The 12,942-nt window shown below is 41.2% G+C and overlaps 1 protein-coding gene across 4 annotated transcripts in view; it reads right to left on the minus strand.

Annotated features, from left to right (window-relative positions):
* DIP2C (DIP2 acetate--CoA ligase C (putative)) overlaps positions 1-12,942 on the minus strand; it is a 308,258-nt gene that overhangs the window by 5,749 nt on the left and 289,567 nt on the right. For all 4 annotated transcript variants that reach the window (XM_073002910.2, XM_073002909.2, XM_073002908.2 and 1 more), the window contains 5 exons: positions 11,294-11,355; positions 4,757-4,814; positions 3,475-3,549; positions 1,633-1,807; positions 512-635 (listed from right to left, as the gene is read on the minus strand). In XM_073002910.2, the coding sequence (XP_072859011.1) occupies positions 512-635; positions 1,633-1,807; positions 3,475-3,549; positions 4,757-4,814; positions 11,294-11,355 (494 nt within the window). The remainder of the gene's footprint in view (positions 1-511; positions 636-1,632; positions 1,808-3,474; positions 3,550-4,756; positions 4,815-11,293; positions 11,356-12,942) is intronic.

Below are 12,942 nucleotides of genomic sequence, written 5' to 3' on the forward strand. Positions count from 1 at the left end.
CCAGGATGTTTGTACTGACCTGTAGATGGTCACTAAACATATTTTCCATCAGACATATTAAAATTAACTTGTTTGCAGTTCAAATTTTAAAATATCTCAGCCAGCACGGAATTATAGTCCAAAGAAGTAACTTTTCAATTCTCTGGTTTATAGACTTTCAATGTAATTGTCACAACCTGTATTTGTTTGCGTTTTAATTCCCTCTGGCCCTGCTACTCATTTCCTCTATGCCTCTATCTTTGGACATTATATAGAGCCATTCCTGTTCCATTCATTTTTGTCCTCTCCTGCATTGTAAAGGACAGAGAAATGGAAAGATTGGTGGAAATGCAGGAGTCTGAGATTAGTTCCCACCACTGAGGTTGGAGCTTTGTCTTAGACCTTGGAGGATTATTCTGATCTGTCCTGCCCACCCATCCCTGGGGTCACAGGATTACCGCTTAAGAGCATGATATTTCTGCGTGCATACATGTGCACTGAGACAAAGGGAAGTGCAGCACATAATACTTACCATTCTGTAATGCTTTTATGTGCTCTAATTACAGATGTCTCAATATCTATGGGGTGATACCTCATTCCTCGCAGTTCCATGGCTTCATCTAGTGCACCTACCACATAAAGTGCATCGTGTCGCTCTGGTTTCAGGAGAGAGAAAAAGGCAAAGAAAACGATTCATTCTGCGAAGGGCTAAATCATGTACATTTGGCAAGCACAAGCAGAGTTTGCACCAGCAAAGAAGATTTTCCTTTGTCTTCGTAGCCCATTTCTTTAATATGTTTCCATCTCACGTTATTAAACATGGTTTCTAAACAGAATAAACTAAAAAGACTGATCAAAACAAAACTTAATCAATGATGAGAAATTACACTAAATGCACTTATTTAAAATATCATTGCATTTACTTACCACCTGCCTGAGATTTTTTGTTATCCCTTTCCATATAAAATATAATCAACACCATTCAAAAGCCATAAAAGGATAAACAACTGGAAACAGAACAATTACAATCATCTCAAATGAAGTCCATTAAAGTTTAAAAGCAACAGCTATCAATAAAAGCCGATTCCAGAAAGCAATATCCTTGAAATCCTCATGAGACTAGAACAGTTTTAAACATCTTTTCAGAAAGGCAAGCAGGAATGGGGTAAGGGTACAGCTACTAGAACACTATCCAAATAAATAGGAAACATTAGTTCTATCAATCTGTAATAGCCATGGAGGGGCTATAGAGCTACTGAAGAAATGTATTAATTATTATCAATTATGATATGCCTTCATGGATAGCAACCTGCCTAGGGTTTTTTTGAAAAAAGACATAAAGTCCTGAAAAATGGTTGATCAGCCTCTCCTTCTGGGGCTGTGTAGCAGGGATCCCAGTCAGCCCACACATATTCCAGGTGATCCTTATGGATCCACTTCCCAGAAGGCACGGTGCAGATTCAAACTGCCAGCCCCTGGATCCACAATTAGATGGTCCATTGTGCTACACCAGCCTTTCTATTAAAGAAATACTGTGTACTCTACAGACAATTTAGATATTGTGCTCAAGGCTGTGCTCTCCGAGGGAGTCGTTCCAAAAAGGCAATGTTTGCAAGTTCTGGACAGGATATGAACTGAACCCATAGAACTTACCCCCATTTGCATCTGTCAGTTCTGTCCTTCGTAAGAATCCTAAGTAGCCGGTCCTTGCCCAGATGGTTTGAGTGTCCCCAAAACTAAGTCTCGAGTTGAAATGGTCCGATTGCAAGGATTCATCACCATAGATGGTAAAGTAGCCACTCGCATTATGAGCACTATGAACCCATATCTAGGTTGGGAGGGAAAAGCACTTTCCTTAGATGAAAGACTCTTGACAAGGCTTGAGACATTGTAACACTGAATATTTGGCTTCTACTGAAGGGCCTTCAATGAATTTTAACTCAGCAGTCAGATTTCCTTGCTAAGAGAAGTACAACATAGTGTTATCTTGCATCTGTGCTAGTCTTCACATTGAAAGGCAACCATAAGAGCAGTTCTGCCCAAGCCAACTACCTTGATTCCCTGAGAATAAGACCTAACCTGAAAATAAGCCCTAGTATGATTTTCCAGGATGCTTGTAATATAAGCCCTACCCCAAAAATAAACCCCAGTTAAGCAAAAACCCATCCTCCACTATTGTGCAGCAACCAGAAGATGATATGACTGTATTTGAATAAATGTAGATTGTTGTGCATGAAAAAAAAATTAAAACATCCCCTGAAAATAAGCTCTAATGCGTTTTTGGAGCAAAAATTAATAGAATACCCTGTCTTATCTTATTTTTGGGGAAACCCATAGCAACATGTGTATGAATTATTCTAATTTGATACACTATCTCCATCCCACGTTTGGAACTGATGATCATACTGGTTATTGGTTACATCATCAATAAGACATGGCACTCAGATAAGACAGATACACCCTTTCCACTGGCACTAACGATGGTGTGACCCCAGTGTGCAAGGTACCCCTTGGATGTGGTTGACTCTAAGACGACAGGAAGGAATAATTCTGTGGCCCATATAAAGGCTCACATTTGAACCATGAAAAAGAGAAGTAAAGCTAGTGAAGATGGAAAGGATATTTCCCCCTTAATGCAATGACCTTATCAGGCAAAGCTGGACATTTTTAAAAATGAATTTTTAATAGAGTAGGAACACCAGGAGGCCGAATGCCAGCTGCAGCTGCTTGCCATCATTATTGCCCCAGAATGCCCTGGGTAAGCCTGAGTGGGCTCACTGGGACCAACAGACTCTAGGTTTTGCCCATCACACAAGGTGTTGGTGCCTAGATTGTTTATTAGTGTTCCATGAACTCTTGTCCAAGGGCAAATGGAAGATGACACACTCTGGACTACATTAGGCCATGAGCTTGTCCAAAAAGAGGAATTCTTTTGGATTTTGGGTCACTGTCTTCACACACTCCTCTTCTAGAACGCCCTCCCATGAGTTGAAGAAGCTTCCTACCAATGAAGGGTTGGGGCAACTGTGGGTGTTCCAAAGCCACTGGACTGTAACTCCCAGCTTTTCTCACCACTGGCTAGCATAATGGAAACAAGAGTCCAGTAATATATGGAAGGCCACACAAAACTCACCCTGGTGAGTTTTGGTACAAATTATATGTCTGGTTCTGCTCTTTTTGACCGAATTTACTACATTCTTGAGACACTGTACTTGAAGTAAGAATTAATTGGGTAGGGGGAAAAAATCTGAATGGCGAAACCAGCAGACTTACAACAGCACTTCCCCATTCATAGTTTTCAACTGTGACAGAGCAAAGCTGTTTGTTAACTTGCCTGCTATTAATTTCACACATCTGCATAAAGCTGTGCCATGCATAACTTCTAGAGTGGGCTGTTTGTCACACGCTTATTAAGGAAAGCTATTAGGGAAGAGAGGTAGCTTTTAACCAAGTCATGCAATTCAAGCACCAACTGAGGCACAGCTCGTGACTCACCTCGCCAAGATGAGAATCTCCCAAGGGCCCCTTTGTTTCCGGATTAGCAATAATGATACGAACTCCGGGGAGGATCTATTGAAAGACAAAATGAGTCACATTTGGTCAGGAGCCAGATGATGCACACAGGGTTTTATGCAACCATATAACTTTCCTTCTTGTCCCTTGGAACACTTTCTGGAGACTCCTAGAGGAAGCTTTAAAAAAAGAGAAAGAAGTTGGCCTTGTTTCTTGGACGATAGTGACGTGGAAATACCTATTCCCCCCCTAAGCATGATTACAACTTGTATTTCCATTGAGCAGCCCTAGTCACCCACTTCCCTTGCTTGCTTTGCTTATGCCCAAGACAACAACAACCAAGAGAAGGGCTGTAGCTCCATGATAGAACAGTTGATTCCATCTTAAAGAACCCAGGTTCTATCCTTGGCACCTCCATGTATAGTCTGGGAAAGACCCCTGTGTAAAACTCTGGAGCAGCCAGTTAGATAATACTGAGCTACATGGATCAACATCAGGCTTAGTGTAAGGTTGCTACTCATGCTGAACCACTGATGAATCCCCAGCTGCATATAAGCAAACTGAAAAATATCCAATGGCCTCTAAAGTTGTGTTTTAAGAGAACAGCTAAAACCCACAATGGCATTTTACACTGATGGATTGTGCTTATAACTTGACCAATCTCATATACACAGAATCTAGCTACCATGCACTTCCAGCAAATGATATGGGTGACTCAGTCAACATACTTTTTTGATGCTGTATACAACCTATAAATGAAGTTAGTTTCATGTCTGCAAAACATTACATCACCCGAATATGCTTCCCCCATCCTGATTCCAGCAGTGTTCTTTGTTGTGATCACCGTAGGAATTACCATGGAACTGGCCTCATCTCATATGGGATGGGAATGTGAGGAAAAATGTCTGTACTGTGCCCCCGAGGACACTGAATCTGAAAGTGCAAACATGGAAGGTCCCTCAGCTGTACAAGTAGCTGCACTTTCCTTTCCCTAGACCACTGTTTTTCCTTTGTGTAGTAATTACCAAATCCTCCCCACCTCCCTCCCCACACATAGCCATCGTGTTTTTGCGGGAATTGCCTAGTACTTTTGGTGGGTTGTGGGGTGAGAGGGATTTGTTTATGTCATTGTAAACTGCCCAGATTAGTGGCTTGGCACTAGATAAGTGGTATATAAATGTAACAAACAAACAAACAAACAATAACCAAGCTGAAGTATTTGTGTGATCTGTCTTTTAAGTGTTGAGTTTTGAAAAAGATTTACCTTTCCTGATTCCATGAGGGGCAAACTATGAGGGGATCCTCGTTCTACTAAACGCACTCTGAAAACCAAAACAAGTAAGCACAACAGAGATGAGCACACAAAAATTGCAGTACCACATTTAAATATCATGTAAACACAGAGCTTGGGAATCTTACTTTTTTGGATGATAAATCCCAGAATCTCCAGCCATCCATACTGCCTGTGGGATTCTGGGAGTTGTTTTTTAAACAACAACAACAACAACATTTCCAAGTTCTGGGTACGCAGTCCTCAACCCCCATGACCCTCACCCACAGCTAGTCTGCAGGTATGTTTCTTGCTCTCCTCACGGTCACACTTTGCTAGCAAGCAACAGGTACAACTTTTAAAATTGAGGCTGCAAATTCTGTGATTCAAATATTGACTCAACATGGATGAGAATGCCCCAAGCTCATAAGATGGCCAAAAAAGGTGGAAAGAGGAGTCTTTATGAGCAGGTTCTGAGATCTCACAAAAAATGGCATGAGAATACGACAGCAGGTAGGTCTGAGTGGGGCCAGCCTAACCCTCGGGCAGAATGACTGATGTAGCAGAAACTCTGTGACATGGAGGATGTAGCAGCAGCCAACCTTGGGACAGAAAACAGCTATCCTGCAGTACTCAAGCAAGATGAAGGATCCCATCCCACTACCATGTGGAAATAAGAACTCCTCTAGTTGGTTTCTGGAGGAAAAATTATTATTTACGTTGCTTCAGTTTTTTAAAAAAAGGCATCAGATGGCCCTGAGTTATGGTAAAAAAGAAGAAGACTGATTGTCTTCTTGACATTCACGCAATTGATTTTCCAGGAGAGATTATTAATCTGTGTACAACTGCTTATTCACCCTCTTGAATGTGAGTAATTTGTAACTATCAGTTCTTCCATACTAGCAATTTCCCGGAGAAACAGCATTATATTGTAAACCTATGAAATCTTGAACATATAATTGAGTGCTCTGTTGGCAAACCAAATTATGACCGTTTTTGATGTCTTTTAATTAGTTGCTCTAATTGTCTTCCTATGCATTACTTTGAAGTTGCTGGGCCACTCTGCGGGCTTCTCAGGCTCTTAACTGTTGGGACAGGTCCTGCTTCTGTAACAAATTATCTCCCAGGATGGAAGAAAATTGAAAATGTATGAGGCATCCAAATCAGCTCATAGGCACATCTTGGTTCGAGAATGATCCCTAAGATCACAGTCAGTGAACCATGTGGATGAGGTGGGATTTGAACTCACCACTTTGGTTAAGAAGTCCGACGCTTTGTTCATTAGACCACACCTGTTGTGACCAAATTTGATTTGAGAGATTCAAATAACAGATGACTGGGAAAGGAAGGCATAATGAGATCCTCTCACAAGTCTCCTCCTGATCTCTTTGGAAATAATCAAGGAAAGCTTCCTTTTTTCCCCAAAATCAGGTGGTAGCGAGACTGATACCAGTGTTGATCTTTCCAAAGGGTTTGTCAGAATATAAGAACCAAGGATGAAACTGTGTGTGAATTCTTGTTCATAAAAGTGAACGTTCATCAGAAGGTGTATTATTTTGTGACCGAGCCTCTTAAACAACTCCCCACTCAGGGTTTACAACAAAAAATGCTCATTTAGAGAGCACAGTATATTCTGCATTAAAGTGGGAGAGGGGAAATATGCAGAATTTCTGTAGTGCTGAAAAAGTACAAGTGTTACGGCCGATGTACATGAACACTGCATGAAATGTCAAAATTCTTTTGATCACTTGGTACCTTTGAGTACTGAGGACTTTGTCTCTCTCATATGTGTCTGTGTGTGCACATGAGCATGTGTGTGTCCGTGTGATGTTATGTGCCATCGAGTCAGAAATGACTTGTAGTGACCCTAACGGGGCTTTCACTGTGAGATATCTGAGGAGTAGTTTTATCACCGGGTAGGTGGGAGTCGTTCAGCCCTGGAAGGCAGCCCATCTAGGAGAAGGAAAACTCTGACTTCAAACCTCCACTGCCTTGTGGCTATATTCACTGATGGAAAAGGCTTCAGGAGTTAACCGCGAGGCAAAATCCGGAGCCGGAGTCGCTGCGATGTCGCTGAAACCAGTTGTATTGGCTCTCGCCTTTCCATTGGACTATTTCAGTGATGTGGAGAGGGGGGATTTGCTGGTTGGGTAACAGCCTATCTCCATATTATTTTACCCAGGCTTCATGCCATGGAGAGGACACTCCAGCTTCGCGTACAGCATCAAAACACTAGATGCTGTTCCAAGTCCTCCATACAGAGCATGTTACCATAGTCTCTCAAGACTGAAGGATGCCTATGAAGTTTTACCAGTTTCATATCCCCCTTGAGCTTTCATGGCTGAGCAGGGATTCAAACTCAGACCTCCTGAATCCCAATCCATTACTCCACTATAACACACTGAGTATCCCATACTGAAACAGCTCATGTTATTCTAATCTTGGTTATTGTTTCCCAGCCAGAAAGATCTTAGACCAAAGCTTTCAGAAGATTTTTTTTTAGATTTTGAGCTTAGATGAACTCAAGAAGGGAAAGAATTTCAGAGAAGCAGCTATTTAGAATGCAGCTAGATATAGAATGTGTTTCTAGATCCCACCCCTGATTTTAGCCTGCAAACTAGAGATTTGGCATAAGCCATAGGCAATTTCTAAATCATTTGGGTCCAATTAATTCAAGATTACATAATCAAAGCTAGTCAATAACTGAGTATCTTGTACCTGCTGTCATTCTATTTTATTCTATTCCTACTTTTCCTGCTTCTCAAATGTTACTGTCCTATTTTCATACTGCGCTATTTTTACACATGCATTTCCCTGGTTGATGTGCCATGTTCCTGAGCCACTTTTTGAGGCTGTTCTATGAGTCTACACCCACATGCTTTTTATAAAGCCATGGGCATGCCAAATAATATAGTTTGAGAAAAGAGCAGGCATGTCTAAAATGTGATTCATGCAGTCCCTGCTGTAAAGGTCACATGGAAGAGATCCGGTAATTACCAAGAGGGAAAGACCCAATAAGAGCCTTTTCCAGCTCCCAAACCAATGCTTCTCCACCACATTTTCTGGTCCTTAAATCTCTCCCCGTTTTTTTACGGAAAGAGGAACAGCGGCAAGTGGGGTATAATTTGGCAGAATTCTGTACTACAACCTCTGGCCTAATAAATCTCCTCTTTGTGTTGAAACAGTTTTGACTATTTTGTCCAGAAATCAGCATAGATAGAGAGGGTTCCCTCTCCAATTTCTTTTCAACAGAAATGTAGGGCAGGGTTGGAATGAATCCACATATGGGCAGGAAACTCGGATTTGGGGGTTTGGTGGAAGGACTGTAACCTTAATGAAGCCCATTTGAGAATCACAGTACCTTAGAACGGTGAAGCATTATTTTATGTTTTAATTTTGTGTGAAAGACAATCTGGGACGATACTGGCTCTGAAGGCCAGCTCAAAACCATTTAAAATGAATGGATGGATGGATGAAAGGATGAATGACTCTCATTTTTGATACTGGTTTGCAAATTCCACTGCCCAACATCATCATTCACATTAAATAAGAGGCCAGTGGTTAAGAAATGTGTGCTTGTCCATTCAGATTGTAGCTGTGCCCTTTGGTGTATACGTAAAGCAAGCGTTTGATTCTGTTCTCATATGGAACCCTCTGTTCATAAACAGTTCATGCAACACAAAGTAGATGAGGTATATGGTTTGGGGAAGAATGTTTGGACTTAATGGATCTCTTGAGACTGAGTTGAGAACTACTAGCATTTTGAACTAAATTCTAAGACAGCCAATTGTTTATCCATAGTTTAAAATTATCTCTAGCAAAATTTAAGATATCATATTATCTCTTTTGTAACACAACATCAGCCAGTCAATGATGCTCAACTGTGATACAGAACCATAGGATGCTTCCCCCAACATTCGTTAGCTTTGATAGAAACTAGAGATGGGGGTATTCGTATCTGTATACGAATTTCCCTGCACAGGTGGAAATAATGAGGGACTGGCCACTCATGATTTCCCTGCCGCCGCCAGCTCCACGGAGGCTTCCTATCACTCTGTTCTCCGCAATGGATTGGTCACTCTCTGACCTAGCAGAGGCTTGTCATCCTGACCCCTGCCAGGAGTGGGTAATTGATTGGGGACAACAGAACGATATGAAGGATGTTGTTTCCTCAAGGCAACTAAGGCAGTCTCAGGTGCCTGAGATATGACAAGATCCAGGGCTCCTCGTGCTGATTTTTGCAGTCCAGAAAACGGCAGCAGTAAGGGTGTCACAGCTCTTTTGGACCATCTTCTGCTGTCTCTCTTGTATAATAGGATCAAATTCCAGAACTAAGCTTAAGAGTTTGTTGTTGTCCACAGAGTTGCCTACCAATGGCAACTCTATGGATGTTTGCTCTCCAAAATCTCCTGTCCTCGGTCTCCCTGATCAGCTCTTGGAGGCTCAAGCCCATGGCCTCTTAGGCTTAGGGTAGAAAAAAAAGCAATTTTCCAAATTTGGGAGAATCAATTCTGTTTGCTGAGCACAATTCCACACGGAACTGAGTTGAGAGGGGATTCACTCACCACTAATTCCAATATATGCTGAAATGCTCTACATAATTGTTTTTATAATAAAACAAGAACTTTCTTCTGTTTGAAAAAGCTTTGCTATCTGGATGATGTCGTTAATTAAATTACTGTTCAGAGGAAGTGGTCTAATTTGCATGCCCTTTTTGTTTGCCTTCAGTAAAACACAGATTTCTAATTATACCACAACCAATGAATGAGATCCAACACCCTTGGGTGTTTTTCTCTAGAAGTCAATTTTACAAGGCGGCAGCTTCTTTTCGCTAGCACGAATGTGCTTCTAACATTCTTCCGTTTTCATGGGCAGAGTGGGAGAGGAAAAACCAACATAGCTCTCCTGCCCGACTAACCTAGTGAGCAACTCATTGGATTCTAGGCCAGAGCCCTGAGTAGCTTGTTGCATATTTAACACTCTCCAACACGGCCTAATGCATTTTGCTGAATTCAGCACATAATTTAAAATCCAATAAAAGTGTTAGCTGGATGGATGTGCTGGGGAGAAAAAAAAAGGAAGAAGCAACACAGTACTAAGTGGAACATGCCACACAGTAGGTCGTAAAGAGTGCCCTCTGCCCAAAAGAGATTTGGAGAGATCAGTAGACAGAGGAGCCCTGAAGGGACCTGTTTAATGCTGCCAGTAGCTCTACTGACTTGGTCTTCCACATTAAAAAACTAACTAACTAACTAACCCTGCAAAATGCCTTTAGATCTCTCTTATTACAATGGAACAGGCGCCAGACAAGATGGACTGTATTTGAAAAATGGGGTTTTACCAAATGTAAGGCTCTTTGCAGGTCCCTGGACAAAATATTTTGCTTTCCGAAGCAAAGGATAAGAGGATTTTGCTCCTTGCCACTCCGTGCACACCTTTGACCCCCCCGAATTAATTGCTAGTTCATCACTGACCACACCTGAAGGCAGGAGGCTATGTCTTGCCCCAGGGAGAAGAGATTACTACCGTGGTACCACCATATCCAGCCAAACACAGTCCATCTTGTCTGGCCCCTGCCTTGCATCAACATAGGAGATTAACAAGGATCTCCAGGGGTGACGGTAAGGAAAGAATGCTGCCAGTCAGAGCTGTCTGTACTAAGCTAGATGGACCTATGGTCAGACGCAGTACATGACAGCTTCCTGAGGTCCTATGTTCTTGGCAGCTAGTATATTGCTCATCTTCTAGTGAAGAGGCATTTCTGTTTGGCTCAGCAACTGACGGCTTTCAATTAGGGTAAGGCAGCATGTTTGAGGCATCGCTTTGTGTTGTTGTTGCATTATTTAAATTTGTTGTGTTGCCTCAGAGTGCATTACGCATTCTTCTGTATATAACAAAAGGATCTATAAACATTTCAATTAATAAATATAGATAATACATTCTTTTAACAATTTGATGCCACCTTCCTGTGCACCTCCTACCCACATCTCCTACCTGAGGCGGCGCCCTCGCCTTGCCTACTGGTAGGGCTGGCTCCTCCCCTTTCTACACTCACCTTTATGCCCCTTTCAAACAGAAACGGCAGAGCCAAAATTACTAGATCCAATTTACTAAGGGTCTGGCGAAATCCCAACATAAGGAGAGGTACACTCGTTTGGAGTTTTGAACTTAGGAAAAAAAGGTAACTGAGACACAGGGTAGAAATGGACATCATTATGCCATTTTTTGTTAGGGTTATTGTTTTTGCTTTTAATGTTTTAATCTTTATTTTTGTTTTCTGTTATATGTATTGTAACTGTCAAGAGTAGTGCCTCAACACAAATCGCATGCATGCATGAATATAGAGATGTTGCATAGTAAGAAACTTTCCCTCTATTTTTTTGATAATACTTGAATACATTCCTGGGGTTATCTGAAGCTGAATAGCAGGAGGTTTAGGACCAGTAAATGGAAATTCTTCTTTTCATAGTACATTGTTAAATTATGACATTTAGGTTTGCCATCTAGTTATGAATAAAACAAAAACCATACCTGTCATGTCTAAGGGCCCTCATGTCAACATATACAGTGGTTGGATCTGGCCCAGAGGTTCCCTGGAAAAGAAAGTATTTCAGTTAATAGTTTGCTCAGAACAAGTACTCCACCTTCTACTTACCATCAATGTTCACTATGAAAACTCACACGGTAATGGTAAAAACAATGATTACATTAGTATCAGGGAGAAAGTCAATCTAATACCTTCCACGGCATACTCATTAGCATGTTCTTTACAAATATATAATAACACAATTGTGTGTGTGTTATTAAAAGTAAAACAAGTGAAAGATATTCACATTGGCAAAACAGAAACAAAGGCAAGATCTGAAGACACACAGTTGGAAATGGCAGAAGCAAGCAGTCAAGTGGAAAGCATGGATCTGTTGAGACACACATGCAGAGGGTGTATTCAACACTGATGGTGTTAAAGAGCAAGATATGGGATATTAACAGATACAGAGTGTAGAAGCATAAGTAGTTATTCTGTTCCTTTTAAGATTATCACATTGAATTTTTAAAAGCATTTAGTTCCCTCATTTTGGGGGTGAAATCTTCTAACATAAACAGCTTGTTCGCTGTGCTTCATCTAGTAAATGCTTCCACCTTTTTCGCCTCCTCCAGCAACTTAAGATCACAACATTCTTTTCTTTTTCCTTGCTTCAGCTCCTGCAAAGGCACTTTCTCATGGATTTCTCCTCGAAGAGTCTGCTATGCACCTGGCTGCCAAACAGGAAACTTGTGCTCATCCTGAATTCTGTACACTGAAGCTCAGAATAGCTCGCTTGTGTTCTAACCAGATGCATCTAACCACATTGTTTTCTAACTAGTTTCAGGATATGCTATAATGTCAGCTTTGGAGGTTCCTACACTAACAAACAACAACCATGTGGCATTGTTTGTGGATGTTTTAGTGTACAATGTCTGCCTAAACACAAGCAAAAGAAGATACATTTGTGGGAGGAAAAAAAAAGAGGTATATTTAGAGGCACACTAGTCACAAAACTGTGATTGACTCCTTGTTAGGTGTACATACAGTCACTTCCAAGACTGGAACAGGAGGGAATAATTGCTGTGTCAATACAACGACTTAGGATGTCATACCGATACACAAAAAGGGAGAAGAGGATGGCTAACCAGCACACAGCGGGCGTTACCAAGAAGGAACACTAACATTCCTTTAAGTTTCTGCAGTGTTTTCTTAGACTTTATTTTCTCCGTGTGTCCTTTTGTACAGATTCCATACTGAAGAAGGCAAGAGACATCTAAACAAGTAACACTTCTTAAACATAGATCAGCATCGCACCACCAACACAGTAAGAGAAAGTTACAGGAAAGGTAACATGCGCATTTGCCACTTCAGCTTGTTATTAAAGCCAACACAAGAACACAAGTCCTATCTAGCTGGCGTAGAAGGCAGAGTTTTCAGTGTGCTAGTAAACTCAGCAGTGTAACAGACTAGCACTGAGTGGAGAACCTTATTTCAAGCCTTGTTATTAGAGGGTGGGAAGAGTTGATCTATAAATATTATCTTAAGCAATGTTTTCATAGTTGCCCAGAATCAATTTGTAAAAATTGACTGCAACAGTTTGATCATTAAGAGTTAAACCTGATCATTGTTGGTGTTTTTTAAACTTCAAAGTGTG

This window comes from Pogona vitticeps, chromosome 6 (genome assembly GCF_051106095.1).
Source record: "Pogona vitticeps strain Pit_001003342236 chromosome 6, PviZW2.1, whole genome shotgun sequence".
NCBI lineage: Eukaryota > Metazoa > Chordata > Lepidosauria > Squamata > Agamidae > Pogona > Pogona vitticeps.